The sequence below is a fragment of the Equus quagga genome, chromosome 18 (genome assembly GCF_021613505.1).
Source record: "Equus quagga isolate Etosha38 chromosome 18, UCLA_HA_Equagga_1.0, whole genome shotgun sequence".
Classification (NCBI taxonomy): Eukaryota; Metazoa; Chordata; class Mammalia; order Perissodactyla; family Equidae; genus Equus; species Equus quagga.
Window position 1 is genome coordinate 1,448,855 of NC_060284.1, and position 16,717 is coordinate 1,465,571.

General features: G+C 47.0%; 1 protein-coding gene across 3 annotated transcripts in view; it reads left to right on the plus strand.

The window, feature by feature from the left end:
• Nucleotides 1-16,717, plus strand: part of PATJ (PATJ crumbs cell polarity complex component) — a 305,804-nt gene that overhangs the window by 46,849 nt on the left and 242,238 nt on the right. For all 3 annotated transcript variants that reach the window (XM_046645368.1, XM_046645370.1, XM_046645369.1), the window contains exons 14-16: nt 401-457; nt 9,905-10,039; nt 15,050-15,211. In XM_046645368.1, coding sequence (XP_046501324.1) covers nt 401-457; nt 9,905-10,039; nt 15,050-15,211 — 354 coding nt within the window. The remainder of the gene's footprint in view (nt 1-400; nt 458-9,904; nt 10,040-15,049; nt 15,212-16,717) is intronic.

The window sequence follows — 16,717 nt, forward strand, 5'->3', positions numbered from 1 at the left end:
TTTTAAGGCCTGAATTTAAAAGTAAAAATGACCATACTCTTGGTTTTGTCAAAAGAATAAAATTTTTATGAATTCAGTATAATGGAGGATTATATTAAAATTTTAAGGATGATGGATTTTTAAAAATGGTATATGTATTTGCCCATTACCTTCTGGTTCAACTTCTAAATAATTTAGGAAAAAAAAGTGCTGTGGAGAACAATAAGAACAGAAAAGCAAATATTCTCTGAAATTTTACATTATGCGTTATATTTATGGATTTTAGAAATAGAGAAAAGAGATTAGAGTATAGGTCTGATGGAGTTATCAGTATGTTGGTTTTTCAGATTTTTTCAGGAAACTTACGAAGAAATAAAGTTATGCTTTTACAAATATTGGAAATTTTTTGTTATAAATTTAGGTTGCTACCTTGGACACACAGATCGCAGGCGATGCTGAGTTACAGAAATATTCAAAGGTAAGCAGTGTTTTAAAAAATGTTACCAGTTTTTTATTATTTGAAGAACTTTCTTCAAGTTCTTGTCAAAGAAACGAAATTAGTGCTGTGACCTAAGTTTCCAGAACTTCATCTCGGATGTCTCCTGGAAGTGAGGTGAGTTCTCACCGTTGGGAAGGTGACAGTCAGATGTGCCTGGGGAGAATGTGGTCCCTTGTGCCACGTCCAGAAGCCAGGAACTCAGGTTCGGCTGCTGCGCCCACGGTCAAGGTGGCACAAGAGGGACCTTGTGCCCGCTTGCCTTAGCCTCTCAGGCGCGACAAGAATCCGTTTAATAGGTCTCCTGAGAATCAAGACCACAAGTGTGGGCTTTAAAACATCCTTCAGGTCCAGAAGTTTGAGGACAGAAAAATGGTTTATCTTCTGAGTACAGACAAGGTTTTCTCTTGAACTTAAAAAACGTTATAGTGAAAACTTTATTTCTATCGGCAAAATGCCGGAAGGTAACTTTACAGTTTCCCCAACATTTTTAGTGTCCTCTCACTACAAATTAATTTTATAGTTGCTATTTTGGGCAATCAAAAGGCAGGGTAATTGAAACTTAGAGAAACATTCTAGATGGGTGTCTCAACAAATGATGAGAAGGGAAAGGTGTCAGAAAAGTTTCACAAGTTATGCTGTCATCCCCTGTGGAGGACACCAGCCGAGCTCAGCCTGAGCTCGGCTGTCACAGGCGGTGTTCAGAATGAGTTTTCTCTGTCCCATGTGGGTTTGGGAAGAGGTTATCTCTTTAGATAGTTCTACCATTTCCTGCTTTGAGTATTTGTGGGGAATTTTCTCTTCCATAATTTTATGTTATATGGACTATAATTTTATAGGTTTGAATTTTCAAGGCTGCCTCTGGAGAGTGCTGCTTTCCTTCTGAGCTTCCCTGCCCTCTGAGCCTGTATGGGCAGCTGCCCGAGCTTTGTCAGACGTGCACTGTGAAAGCAGCAGGGCATAGCTTATAGTTAGTTTTAACTTATTTACAGAATATCTTTATATTAGAGTAGAGCAGTCACTAATTACTGCATCGTCTAAATATGTTGAGATGGACTGAATTCAAAATGAGAGTAAGAGAAATCCCTCACCAAACGTCAGTTGTTATTAATTACTGCAGTACAGTTGACCGACTACGTGGACTCGAGAGCCCAATGCCTGAGTTTGAATTCTGGCTTAGCCACTCACTAGCCTGTAAAGCTATCTAAACCCTGTGTCCCAGTTTTGTTGTCTGTAAAGGGGAGATATTAATTGGTACCTACCTCACAGGTTCTATAGGAATTAAATATAATGTGCCTGGGGTAGTTGCGAGTACATTATAGCCTGTTGTTATTATTTTAATTATCATTCATATAAATCTGGTGCTTTTCCCTAACATTGTACTTTAATTTGCACTAAACTCTCAGAATTTGGTGCTTTCTATCAACCTATCTTCCAGCTTCCTAGATCCTGTACCTGACCTCCTGCAAGGGCCCATCTGCTGAGGCCTTGATTTTTGTCATTATTTTTTTCTACTATAGAATTTCTGTTGTATTCCATTTTAGATAATGATTCTTTTGGTGGAATTCTCAGTAAAAAAGAAATCTGTACTTGCCATCTTTTTCTCTATTTCTTGAACATGTTAATCATAGCTTCTAAAGACTTTAAATAATCAGTTCTAGTATCTGGATCAACTGTAGATGTGTTCCTATTGTTTGATATTGTCTCTAGTTATGTTATTTGATGTATCTCTCATCATGCCACAGAATGTCCAACATCATCTGTGCCAACTACAAAAGGACTCGGGTGATGCTCTCTCGGTCCAGAGGACTCACTCTTTCTTCTAGTAAGAAGGCAGAGTGTGTGCGCATGTGTGTGTGGGGCGGGTGCGTGGGTGATCGTCTGTGAGACAGGCTGAGGTACAGTTCTGGTTCAGACTCTGGTCTGCCTTTGCTCCTGGGACCCAGCCTGCCAGGTGTTCCACATGAGTCTGAGGGTGTTTACCGGTCCCTTCTCCCTGGGAGGACCTGACCTCCACTTCTGTATCCTCGGTACTTTGGGGCTGCTGACACATCTTTGCTTGGTTCTTAGAGGTTTCCTATTAGCTTTTTGCCTCCTTCCCCACGTGCTGTCAGAACTCAAGATGTCCTTGGGGAGGCCACGCTCCAGCCAGGTTCAGTTCTTCATGTAGTTCAGCTTTACCTGTCTGTCCTCCTGCGTTCAAAGCCGTAGGACCCTGTCTCTCCACACTATGATAAGTGAGAAAGGATGATAACTGTGCTTTGTGGGCGTCTTAAAGAACGGTGTTCTTTCTCCAGGCCCATGTTCTCTCTCTCCTCTGCTCCCCAGCTCCTTGCCACGCTCTTGCTCATTCCATCTTCTTTTCTGATCAACTTCTATGCCATGTGATGTGTGTGTGTACTCAGTGACTCTAGGATGGAGGCGCAGAAAGGCTGTGAGTTGAACAGACTTTCAGAACTGCCTCATTGAAACTCACCACTGCGTTCAGTTGTTCATTCCTTCATCCCTCAAGTATTTTGTAGTATCTGCTCTATGTACGTCCTCTGCTGGTGCTGGGGTTTCAGAAGAGAACAAATGGGTAAAGAATCCCTGCCCTGTAGAACTTATGCTTTAGTGGGGGGAGATGGAAATAAGTAAGTGAGTAACATAGAATGGGTGACGTGTGCCATGCGGAACGTTAGGCAGGGAAGGTGGATAAGGAAGTGAGGAGAGAGAGTGTTTGCGCTTTTAGGTGGGTTGACCAGGGAAGGCCTCATGAAGAAGAGGCGTGTGAGGAAGCACTTCAGGAGGTGAAATAAGCAGCCTGATTCTTCTACAAAGATGAACAATAATACATATGTTGTAGATGATTACGTCTGTTTAATCTAGGCCCTAATTAATGTGGCTCAGCACCAACACGTAAGACTTGTTTGCACGTGGTGGTTTTCGCTTCCAGTTGTATGCTTCTAGTGCCTTTAGTCTCTAACCTTTTAAAGCCTCCTTTTCTTAAATAAGCTATTTTGAAACATTTCATTGTTTAGTTGAAATTTTGTTGTGGCAAAAAGTTTTTGTGCTGGAAGGAGGAGTTTCCCGTGACTGCACTGTCGTCTCTCCATGTTCAGTTGTTGGCTTCCATGACCACACGCCTGTCGCACTGGCACCATCCTCCTGTGTCACGGACGTGAGAGAGAGGAGGAGGTGTGCCTTTTCCACAGAACATTGTCAAGCACATTTACTTTGTTCTACGTTGATTTCTTAGTTATGAATGTCCACAAATGGTTTCTTTATTTTGATGAGCTGTAAACTTTTAAATCGCCTTATAATTGGGAGTTTACTTCTTAACTCAGTAGCCTCTCATTTCTCCCTACAATGTGTAAAGGAGACTTCAGCCTCTCAAAACCCATTTCACAGATGTGGGTCTAAGGTTTGCACAGCTTGACTGACTCGCTCAGATGACACTGCCACATAGCAGTGGCGGGTGGCAGCGTAGAGCGCGTTCACTCACTCCTCAAGTGTTTCCTGAGCTCCTGCTCCCTGCCAGACACAGGGCCGCCAGCCGCCGGGAGCAACGCAGAAAGGCCCTTGCCCTCCTCGAGCTTAGATTCTGGGCTGGGTGGGAGCGTGATCACAAGCCAGTGAAAATAACTCGGTAAGATGGTTGTAGATTCCATGAGGTGGTACAGAGGAACAAAGAGCGTGATGAGAGCTCCCTGGGCCGCTGTAGAGGGAGCCGCCAGCAGAGGCCTTGAGCTCAGGCTTGGAGGACAGAAACGGCTGAGCTGGGAGACAGGAGCAGCGGGTACGCAGCCGTGCGGGAAGGGCTGCGTGCGGGAGGAGTGGGAGCTGTTTCTGTGTCTTGGTCAGGCTCTTTGCAGAGTGGGATGCTGTTAAATGGGGCTGGTGAGGAAGAGCTGGAGCTGCAGGCCTCGGGGTCCTCCGCCACGAGCCGGGAACACAGTGGAAGGTTTTGGACAGGCTGGTGTCGTGATCTGAGGTCGAGGCTGACGGGGTCTCCTCTGTCGCGTCAGCTTTCCGATGAGGAAACTGGTACTTCGTGGCTGAGGCTGGTGTTAGCCTGTAGATGTCACTCGATCACTGCCCACACCCACCACTCTTCGAGCGACTGTGCTTCAGGAAGCCTCTGCGGGTGTTCGGGCCCGTGCGCTAGGTAAGGCTTTCCCTTGAGGTGGGTGGAGTTGTGAGGAGACAGGGAGGGGAGACAGGCTTGAGCGTGGCCGCACTGCTCCCAGGAGGCCGGTGGTCGTGACACAAGAGCATAGAGAGATGCGCCTTTGGGGACCGTCCTCTTGGCAGGCGCTCCCTCTCGAGATGATCGCAGGACCGTGAGCAGGAGCGTTAAGCTCCATCCAGTGGTGTTTCTGCGGCCATCAGCCTGTGTGGAGAGAGCATAATAGTGTCCCCAGCCTGGGAAACAGAACACCAGGTCCCGTGGTCTGGATTTGGCCAGACCAACGGACAGATTTCACTTTATTTCCTTCCGGATGATATTCTCTGAACCAGAGGGCATGAAAACGGGAGTTTCCCCCTCACTCTGATGAGCACATATAATTTCTAAGGTGAGGGATGTGCCAGGCCCTGCAGGAGCCGGGTCACTGGGTTACCAGGCCAGCTCTGCTTTAAACCGTCCTGTCCTCTGTTTCTCACACTCGCCCTGTTGACCAGCAGCTGTTTCCTCCTTCCCATTTTTAGTAGATGGAGACAGAGTCTGCCCAAGATCGCATGCAGCTCGTAAGTGGCAAAATTAGGAAACGAGTCGGGGTGTCTGGCTTCTGAGTCTGTGCCATTCTTGGCTCTTTTCTTTTTTCTTTTGAATGGATAGTATGTGGAAAGACATAAAGTTAAGCTATGGAAGTATGTCCTGCAAAAAATAAGCTTTCCCCCCATCCCGTGCCCTGCTCTCCTAGAGGCACCTGCCACTGTCACCAGTTCTCAAGTGTGTATTGCACACTTTGCTGCTCTCTTTTTGAGGTGCAAAACACTGAACCGGGTAACTACGGTTAGCAGTGGTTTCTTACTAGGGCAGGTGGCCCATAGAAACATCAGAGAAACTTTTTCAAAATACGCTGGCCCTTTTCTGCTCCTCCTCACCAATATTCTGATCCTGTAGGCTTGGGTGAGGTCCCTAAAGGAAATTGTGGTCCCTGTCTTGCCTCCGTCCGTGGAGAATTCTCGTCCAGGTCTTGCTACAATGCATTCTCTGTATTCATGGGAGGAGGTGTTTCTTCTTCAGGACAGTTGAAGGAGGCTCGTTGGGAGGATGGCATTTGAGTCACTCTGAAGAATGGGTTTGCAGCAATAAGAGCAGTGGGTTTTCCGGGGGGGGAAATACCATGAGCAAAAGCAGAGAAAGGGTGGGCCCCGCGAAGTGTTAGGCAAGGTGTCGAAAGCTTGGATCTCACCTGGGCCAGACAGGTGACATGAGTGGTATCTAAAACGATGAAGGGCAGCTGACGCTTGGCCTTGGTGTTGGGTAACTGAAGAGAACCTTCAGGATACTTCCGTACAGAAGAGCACGTAGCGTGCGGTGTCTGAACGTTCAGAATTAAAATCATAGATGGGTGAGAAAAACCAACATAAATCAAGCTGTGACGGTCTGGTCGATTGTCTTCACAATCTGAGTGAACGCACCCGACTTTGGAGGCCATTGTGCTGCCTTTCACCATTAGTTTAGAAGCTGGAGCCTTGCTCTCGGAAAGTTTGTTATTTGCGGTAAATTTAGTAACTCTCCCCTCAATCTTTGACATAAATGGCTATTTGATATCTTCAGACTTGTGTGTGTGTGGGTGTGTGTGTGTGTATCGTGGGGTTCTTTCTGTTCTATTTTGAGTTCATCTGTTTTGGAAGCATCCTCCCCATCCCGCTGACATATCTATTCTTTTCCAGAAGTTTTTTTCCTCCTGAAGCAACATCATTTATATTCCCTCTTGAGCATTTTGATAGCTTGTTTTTGGGTCCTAAAAGTAGAGCTTTTAGGGAAATGAATGAGCTGTGATCTGTTTTGTGACCAGTCTCCCCACTCATGGGTTGAGGGCGTCTGGGTTCTTGGTCTCATTTGATCTCCATCATTTTAACACTGACAGTAAATCTCATGGTGGCCGCACCGTCCTTGGATTCATTTTCTTCTATCTTTTGCTTGTCATGTCAGCATCATGAAAATCCTGCTGCTCATTAACTTTGTCAACTTAAATAGGACCCCTTGCAAAGCGCGTGGACTGAGCATCAAGAAGCGTAACGTGCGGTGTGTGAAGGTGTCAGTCACCTGTCGCTCCCGTCACTTTAGCCCTCTGCCCCCTAAGAACTCAGCATCCTGCAGGGTGGGCAGCTGAAGGAGACAGGGGAGGCGGCTGATTTCTTAGCTGCTAAAGCAGCTGGGACAGGCAATCCAACGGCCCTGCTCCCGCAGGAAGCCTGCGGCCGTGCAGCGGGGCGTCTCAGACCCGGCCGCGTTCTGATTCAGGTCCAGAGCTGATGTTAGATGGGCCTGTTTCAGGCAGACGGGTTTCGTAAACATCGTCTCTGGTTTATTTGTTCAGTGTGATTGCAGATGGAGCACCGGTGTCCTTTTCATGGTTTGAGTCTCCAGGGAGCATGTGGTGTTTGCAGATTCTGGGGGAAGCCTGGAAGGGCACAGCCCTGGGTCTGGCAGGGGGAGTCCCCAGGTGGCCCTGCTACCCTCTGTGCTCCAGCCTCTCCTGACTTCAGCTACTCTCTGGTTGTCGGGAGAGGGGTCCGCCCTCAGGGTTCTCCAGGGGGTGCTGGGAGGCAGATTGGGATCAGTTCTCTCCTTGATCCTTTCGCTTGTTACAGGGTATGCCGCTGTCTAAGTCGTGGAGATCTCTGCACACAGCAATGTCTTCATCTTAATTTGGACACTTATTTCTGTGCAGAAGTTGCCACCACCATCTACCCAGTTGCTCAGAGCACAAATGTAGCAGTTGTGCCTTTCCCTCACTTTCCACGAGCGTCTCCCAGCAACCTCTTCTTCTCCCTCAGTCTCACCGTGAGCGTCCCCTCTCTGTGAAGCCTCCTCCAGCCAGCTCTCCCAGTGACCTCCCGGTGTGTCTGATGCCGCGCCCCGGCTCAGTCCTTTCACGGCACTCGTCACAGTCGTCCCTGTTGGCTCCTCACGACCGTCTGTTGGTGGACGGTTCATTTACTTGTTTGCTGGCTCTGTTGCTTGCTTCCTGTCTGTCGGCCACTCTCGACGCAGTTCCATGGGGAGACTGTGAGAACCCATGTCTTTGACGTACCCTATAATTGCAGCTCATGACTCGAATCCGTGCACATAGTTCATACCCTATAAACCGGTGCTAGATGAGATGCCCAAACAAGGTGTGGGTCAGGGCTGTGCAGGTCAGTGTCTAACTCTGAAGAAAAAGGGCAGCCCGGGTCTCTAGTGTTTGCCGAGCTCTGTGGTGCGAGCAGTCCCATCAGGGTAGACTTCAAGCTCCCGGAGTGACGTCCCTGGACACTGAGCTGGGAAGCGATTCACAAACACTTCATTTCTGCGGGCTTCTCCGCGGGAGCAGGGCAGTTAATTACCAGCCTGCTCACTGAACAGCTAAACAGATCACTGTCTCGTCCGTCTCTTTCAGCGGCCCACCCCTTCAGGGTCCTCTAAGTTCTTAGAGAGTATTTCCACCATACACATATGACAGGTAGAAGTCACTTCAAGGACATATATAAAATGTGTAAAAATAATTAGGAAGTGATGGATTTTGAGTACTTATTGCATTTATTTTTAATACTATTTAATTGTAACTGTGTAATTTAATTTTTAATAATGGCTATATTTAAGAACTGGCTTGCAGAATTCTTGAAAGTTGAACAGCCTGCTCTCTGAGCAGGCTCCAGTACACCGCTGGAGATGACAGTGGACCTGTGGACCACTCTGCCTGATGTTTGGCTCATGAGCAGAGGAGGAGGGGTGTTGGTGAGGTGGGCGGGTAAACTTATGGCAGAGACACTCTCTGAGAGTCTCAGGTCCCCTTTTCCTACCGGAGAGGGTACCTGATGTCTCCTTCCAGCTCCAGGTACAGGATTTGGTATGACGAATAGATGGGAAGAAAGAAATCACGGGGAGGGAACGAGAGTGAAACAGTTTTCGCCTCCCCTCAGAGTGCTAGGACGGTGGCAGATCCTGAAGAGCCTGGCGGCCCAGAGCCTCGTCCTCAGGAAATCACACAGGGCCTGAGTCCCTCAGGCCTGTTCTTGGTCGTTGAGGTCTTGGTCGGCTGGACTGCTCGCCACTTCGCATTTGTCTGTGTGTCTGTGGTGGGTTGGAAATGAGCTCCAGGTGGTGTCTGGGGCAGCCCTGTGGGGCTCTGGGGACTCAGAGCAGGTGACTCGGGAGGTCATGGCTCAGAGAGAAGGGGTCACCGAGAATAGGAAGCAGGGAAGACTTGCTGTGGGTGCGTTGCTACCTTGTGTAGGGTTTTCTTCTTGCCAAGTGTGCAGTTAGATAAACAGACTATTTTAGCACCACTCACCATCTTTGAGTTTATACGGCCACAACAAGGAACCGTGAGCTCCACCCGAGAGGTCATGGGAACGGAGTTTGGCGAATGCCTTTGACCCTTAAAGCCAACAACACGAAGACGCTCATCTCTTCACATTGACGTTGGCTGGAGAGTCTTAACCCTTGACTCAAATCTGAGCCCATGTGAATCCTTTTAACCAGCAGCAGCAGTCCTAGAGTGGAGCAGTGATCGCCTGCCTTATTCCACACCCATGCCTCCCTCCAGATTGGAAACTGTTCTCGCTTAGGTTGGTGAGGTGGAAAAGGACACCTTGAGCGAGGTACCATCTTTCATGGGTTAGTTCAGATAACATTTAGTGAGCCCATGTTTAATGCCTGGCACTGTTGTAGCGCCTTAGGTTATGGAGAGAAAAGACACAAACTGCGCTCAACCAGGGGAGCAATGAAGAAAGTCAGAATTTGTAAGCACAGTATGTGTGAGCTGTGATAGAGGTGTGCACGGGGTTCTCTTGGACCCCAGACAAGGCCCATCAACTCACCTATCAGGAAGGGCTTCCTGGAAGTGACCCTGCCTTGGTATTGAAGTGTGGAAGTGGAAGTGGAAGCAAGTTAGGTAGTAAAGCAAAGCTAGAATGTTGCAGGGGATGGGAAGCCTGCAGAAAAGGGAAACAGAATACATACTGGCAACTGTAGCAAGTGCGGAGCACCTGTGAGTTGAATTAAGTCAGGACTGTGCATCTGTCGCTCCATTCCCAGGGTTTCTGAAAGGAAAAGAGTGAGAACAGGAAGACAAGTGACTTCGTGTTCTACCTGAGGCTGGTTTTCCCATTTTTGTCCTCTGGGGATTTTGGTGATCTGACTCGAGAGGTGGGGCTTTCATGTCAAAATAATTGTCAATGGAAGATTAACAGCTGGGTGTGTCCCTGTCATGTTTGATATTATTGCTGCAGCTGCTGCCCATCCACACCCTGAGGCTTGGCATGGAAGTGGATTCCTTTGAAGGACACCATTACATCTCCTCGATTGCTCCCGGTGGTCCTGTTGATACGCTGAACCTCCTACAGCCAGAGGATGAGCTTCTTGAGGTAAAATTTATGAGGAAGAAAGTCACAGGGTAGGGGTTTCTAGGTTGTAGGAAAATGTATTCTCACCAGAAATCCACTGAGTTGTGTTATCACCAATGCCGGTGTAACGTGAGCTATTTAGATTGAAAAATACTTGACTATAGTTAACAATACCGCATCGTATACTTGAAAGTTGCTAAGAGAGTAGATCTTAAATGTTCTCACTGCCCCCCACACACATATGGTAACTAAGATGATGGATGTATTAACTAACCTTATTGTAGTAATCATTTCACAATACATATGTAAAATCAAATCATCACCTTGTACACCTTAAACTTACACAATATGTCAATTATATCTCAATGAAGCTGCAAAAAGATAAATAAAATAAAGGCAAGGAAAAATACTAACAGCCTATGTAATGACAAAGAAAGTAGGTACTACGCTTTCAGTTCATTTTCCCCATCTTTTGGGACTCCTGAGATGTGCTTGTGAGTGCTGATTTAAATGATTGACTAAGAAAAAAGCTGATGTCCTGTTTCAGTCTGATAGTGTAATTAGTATTTTTGTAAGCAACATTACTTTTAAGAATATAATCTTTGACCCTTGTTTGCAACATGTAGTCAGTTTCATTTGCAGGTTTTGTTGATTATTTCTGAAAAGCATTGGATCTGGACGACCTCAGGCTTATGCACTATTGACTGGTTTTCAGTGGTCTCCCTGCGGCTCCCTCCCCAACGTGGCAGCCTCCCTGGGCTCACTCCAGCTCAAGCCTCTCCTCAGTCAGAGCAGTTCTGGAGCACTTGTGCTTTTATGTGACTTTCCTGAGACATTTGTAGGCTGGAAAGTTCTGCAGTTGACACAACAAACAAGCCAAGCAACGTTGGAACCCTTAATTTTACAGTTGAGAAAATAAAGCACTGACTTCCCCAACTTTACACCCTGGTGGAATAATGGCTTTCGTTCGTGTTTTCTGATTCCCATTTCACTGTTTTTTCAAATATATCACAGTACCTCCTCAGCTCCTAAACAAATGACGTGGAGAATGGTCAGACTTAGAGAAGGCTGTGTAGACCAGGATTCTGCCAAGAGTTAGGATCCACAAGAAGCCCCAGGTTGGGTTTGATGGAATCAGCCTTGTAGCCAAGATTGGAATCCCTGGGCCTTGATTATAGAGGTTTCTTCTAAAGTTTGTTTGCTCACGGTGGGGTGACAAGGATAGCAGATAGGTTTTTTATTGGGTACAACTGCATGTTTTTAACACTGTGGCCACTTAGAGGAGTGTGTTGGGAATTCTGGGTTGGATCTCGAGGTCAGAAGGAAGAGTGCTCTAACTAGGGGTCAGATTCTGTCCGAAGCCTGGGAGAGCAGGCTGTCGGAGTCCTGTTTTAAGCCGTAGTAAGTTGCTTGTTTGTAGAGGTGTTTAAGGAATGATGTTAGGCTGCCTGTTGCAGGTTCAAGCCCTAGATTTTACTGCGTCATTCGTGGTTTTTATTTGCTTGATCATGTCCTTCTCCTCTGACGTGTAGGGCATGTGGCAGAGCTTTGTGGGTCTCACACACGGTGATCTGTGGGTTGCAGGCAATTTGGAAACCGTTTCTAAGAAAGTAGTTGTTAGGTATTAAGAAATGAGATTGGTTTGTTTAGGAGATGTGGAAATATGAGTAAAAACTGATTTACTTCACCTTTTTCGTGGCAAAATATACATAACATATAATTTAGCACCTTAAGCATTTTTAGTGTATGGTTCAGTGGCATTCACTCTAATTCCCTACTGGCACATGGTGGGTGTTAGAGAGATGTTGGCCGGATGTGAGGGGCCTGAGCGGGTGAGCCCAGCCAGCAACTGAGCCCTCTGGGCCTCAGCCGAGATCAGGATCCCATGGGACGGACTAAGGTGTGGTGTGAGAAGCAGCATGTAGACTTGGTGAATTCGTAAGCACAGATTTCTGGTGAAAGACGTGGGATAGGGAGAGAGGCACAGGAGTGAAGGAAGAGCTGCTTCTGGTTCTGAATTTGTCACAGCCTGGGGGTCCCTGGGCGCGCCACTTAACTGTGAGAGTCAGTTTCTTCAATAAATACCTGCTTCACCCTGTGTACGTGAGCATCTAATGGACTGTCGTCCCTGTAAACCATGAGGCATTGTCTCACTGAGAGATGGTGGCAGTACCGTCACTGAAAAGGCGTCAGCAGTCTTGTAGGACAGGACGAGTTCAGATGGAAGGAAGGAAGGTAGGGAGCAGTACTCGTACAGCTTCGTGTCCTCTGTGGATGAGCACCTGTACACGGTTTCTAACCACAAAGTCTGAATAAGTGAGACTTGGCGGCACGGCAGAGGGTGTCAGGGCCTGGAGAAATGCTGTGAGCTCCAAAACGAACTGTGAACTCCAAAATGAAACTTGCCGCCTTCTGAGGAACTGAACGTAGAAATAAAAAATCTCCGTAAAGTTAGCCAACTAAACTCCTGAACTTGAAGTGTGCGTGTGTGTGTGTGTGATGTGCTCCTTAGGGCTTGAAGCCAGAAACAAATCGGTTTGGGGTTAGAACACTGCGCGGAGTCTGAGCCAGTGCCGCTGTTTACAGCAGCCGTAAATCCCCTCAGATGGGGCTGGCGCTGGGAAGGTGGCCAAACCCTTTAGCCTTGCAGAGCAGTGAGGAGGACTCCCAGGCATGGCCATAATAACTGGAGACAATTCAAATGAATAAATAATGAGCTAAATAAATATTTAAATCTACTCCAAGATAAAACCCTGAAATGTGATTTTCCGATCTCTTGACAGTGTGAAGCACACACTGATGCTCGTGCGGGCAGATCCTCCTGGACTGGGTCGTGAGCTTTGTTTTCAGGGTAGCTGACCACCCACCAGGTGGGTTTTAGAGCTTTCCCTGCTGGTGGCTCCAGCGGGCACTGTGGATGTGGTGTGGCCAGTGACGGTGCCTCCCTGCCCATTTTTTGTGTGAAGATTGACTTGTTTCCAAGGAAAACCCTTTCCTCTGCTGCAGACTTGCTGTCCTCGGCCCTCATCATCAGTCACAGTCTGGGGAGAGGATGTTGACTGCTCCCCTCGGGCTGGCTCCTGAAGCGCATGGGGGGGTCTCTACCACGTGGTGACTCCTTAGTAAATAGTTAAGATGCAGGGAGCTTGTGTCTGGCCCGATGGCTAAGTGCCTGTGTTACAGGCCTGACGGTGGTTCCCAGGGAGGGCTGCCCCGGGGCTCCGACAGCGGCTGACCGGGCTCTTCCCCCCGCCTCCCGCCCCACACCCCGTGCTCCTGCTCCCTGAGCAATGACAGGTTTTGTGGACAGCTTCCTCCCAGGAAAGTCGGCCCTGCCCGTTAGCTGGACATTAGCACTGCACCTGTCAGAAATTAGTGCCAGAGCAGAAGTATCTTCAAAACTAATAATAATGCTGCTGAACCCCCCCAGGAAGGTAGGAGGAGTCAGATGTGAAAGGTTCTTTGTGACCTGGATTCTGTTCATACCTCAGCTTTTTTGGGAGTAGCAGACAGACAGCTTTCAGTGACTTTTAGTCAGAACTGAGAGAGCTCCTCGAGCTAAAGTCATATATATGAAAAATTAGGATAGACTTTTTTCCTAAATCATTTTTGGTGCGAAGTATTGTAATTGTGCACCAAGAATAATAGGAAATTTAGGAAGTTTTCTGGTGATAAGCATTAATCATTAAGAAGGAATAGTTAGTTATCTTTTTGTTCTTTTAAACATATGCGATGTGTAAAATAATGTGAAAAGTAACACACTGCCTGTGCTTGACGGCCGTGTTGGCAGAGCTTGTAAGAGTGGAACTGATGCAGAGTTCTGTGTGTTTCTTTTCTAAAGAAGTGATTTCTCTAGGATGGTATTATGAGTTTATGGCATGTGAAAGAAAGTCGTGAACTGTTGCTAAATTGTGACCGCTGAGTATCCTAGCCTCGACTGTTACAATCGTTACAGTGTTACCTCTACCTTATAAGTTGATGGTTCTTAACAGCCTTAAAATTAGTGCTAAGGTCCTATCCTAAGAACCTGAAATCAGCAATTCCAAAAGTCCCATGCACCCCTATGTTCATTGCAGCATTATTCACAATAGCCAAGTCGTGGAACCAACCTAAGTGCCCAGCAACTGATGATTGGATAAAGAAGATATGGTGTATATATACAATGGAATACTACTCAGTCATAAAAAAGGACAAAGTCGTCCCATTCACAACAACATGGATAGACCTTGAGGGTATTATGTTGAGTGAAATAAGCCAGACAGAGAAAGACGAACTCTGTATGACTCCACTCATAGGTGGTAGTTAACATATGGACAAAGAGAACTGATCGGTGGTTACCAGGGGAAAGGGGGGTGGGGGGAGGGCACTAGGGGTGATGTGGTGTACCTACAACAAGACTAATAATGATGTACAACTGTAATTTCACAAGGATGTTAACTATCATAATCTTAATTAAAAAAAAATTAGTGCTAATGTCTATAGTGATACTCTTATGAAAAAGTGACACAGTCTCAGGAAGGCTGTAAATGGGACTGAATGTGTGTAAGGAGCTGGGTGGAGGCAGGTGCAAGAATACGACATTGGAGGGTGGGAAGGGGAGACCACAGAGGTGGGAAAATCAGGCAGGGGGCTTACCCAGTTGTACTCTGCACACATTTTATACTTATTCACCCAAGTTCAGTGAAGGCGTAGCCTTAATTTTATAAATTTTAAGGATCTCCAGTGTTTAGTTAGTACTAAATATGATTTACATATAGGCCCTGTGTTTCCAGGGACAGTAAATCGACGTCCTGTTTTCGTGTTGGTGGATTGCTACAGCGAGAGACTGTTTTCTCGCTGGGGCCTCCTGGTTCTCACTCTGCCCTGTCCCCCAGGTCAACGGTGTGCGGTTCTCACTCTGCCCTGTCCCCCAGGTCAACGGTGTGCGGCTCTCACTCTGCCCTGTCCCCCAGGTCAACGGTGTGCGGTTCTCACTCTGCCCTGTCCCCCAGGTCAACGGTGTGCGGCTCTCACTCTGCCCTGTCCCCCCAGGTCAACGGAGTGCGGCTCTACGGGAAGTCCCGCCGGGAGGCGGTCTCCTTCCTGAAGGAGGCACCACCCCCCGTCGTCTTGGTGTGCTGTCGCCGGCTGTTCGATGACGAGGCCTCTGTGGACGAGCCGAGGGCCCCCGTGGCCTCCCCTCCCGAGACGCAGGTGAAGAGTTGGGGATGGCCGAGAGCGTGTTGTGATGTGACGGGAGGAAACTTCCGCCCTCTCTTATGTGGCCGTAGTAGCTCTCAAAGGCAACGATGCTTAGCTTTTCAAATGGTTCCTTTCCATTTGACGTCATAAAACTTTCCCTTTTTTTCCTTGGAGTGTTGGTGACATTAACGTGCACACAGTTTGGTTTAGGGAACCTTTCTTTTATAATTGCCTGGGCTCGTTACTTTCGGCTGCCACTTCAACTCAGTTCATCTTAATAAGTTTAAGATGTTGGTGAGTGTTGAGTATCTAATGGACTTCCCTTTTTCAGAGCCTTAAAAATATGAAGAGCTATGACCAATTTCAAAGAGAGTCTAACGATTGCTGTAACAGCCGTCGGAAGGTCAGAGGATACAGAATACTTTCTGGGCTCTCTGTCCTCTTGTTTAAGAGCATCGTGACTGTGAAACCATTTCAAGCACGTGCTTTGCCATCTTATGCTGGCTGTAACCTCATCTTTTATGTCCCTTTCTCCCTTTGCAGGCTCTTTTAGACTATAATTCCATGAACACCAGTGTTGATACATGGGGCTGTCCCTTTTACCTGTCTGTGGTCTGGCTTTCGAGATATGTGGGCCCTCGTCCGGCCTCCCCTACTATGTACTGTGTATCCTTAAGCAAGCACCTTGACTTCCTGCTCACGTTCCTCCTCTGGGAGCACTGCCCCGCTCGTCAGTTTACCTGAGAGGGGAATGGAGTAACGTGCTCAGAGTCCTTAGTGCAGCGTCTCGCACGGGGAGAGTGCTCCCCAGGTGGAAGCTGGCTCTGCCTGTTCTCGACTCCTCCCATGTCTGTTTTCTCGTTTCCTAAAGTGCATGGGAGTCTAGCACTGTCTCATAGTCACACATGGTTCCATGTGGTTAAGCTTGTTTTTCAAGAAAACGCTTGGCTCCTGTGGGCAGAGGCTTAACATCGTTTTGTATTTCATAGGGTTTTTATTCTGTACTGGGCATATAAGAAGTGCTTAGTAAATTATTGACTATTGATTGAAAATCTTTTTTTAATATTTATCTTTGGTAAAACATATTTCAAGGAAAGGACTCTAATGCCACACTTTTGTGATTCTTGCTATCTTTACTAAAATTAAATGTGGGTGATGGCTTACCTCTAAAGGCTAATAAAAATGCCTTCAATCTAATCTTACAGGGTGTGTAAGTCACCGACCTGGCTTGCTGACTCTGTGCTCCCATCTGTCATACTTTACCACAATGGGTAAACAACAGCTTTGAATTATGCTAAATGTCAACCTGGCTGCCCATTAGTTGATTGCTTTCCATTCTGTAAATTCAGGAGTTATGCAGAATTGATTGTATCAAAGTGATATATTTTAGTTTGGAGCATAATATCTTATTTACCTTGGATGCCTTGAAATTTCTATAAACTTGGGTTTTATAGTTGTGTGAGGTTTCTTATGATCCTGGCTCTCTTTTCCATCTGACTCTTTTTTCATTTATCCCAA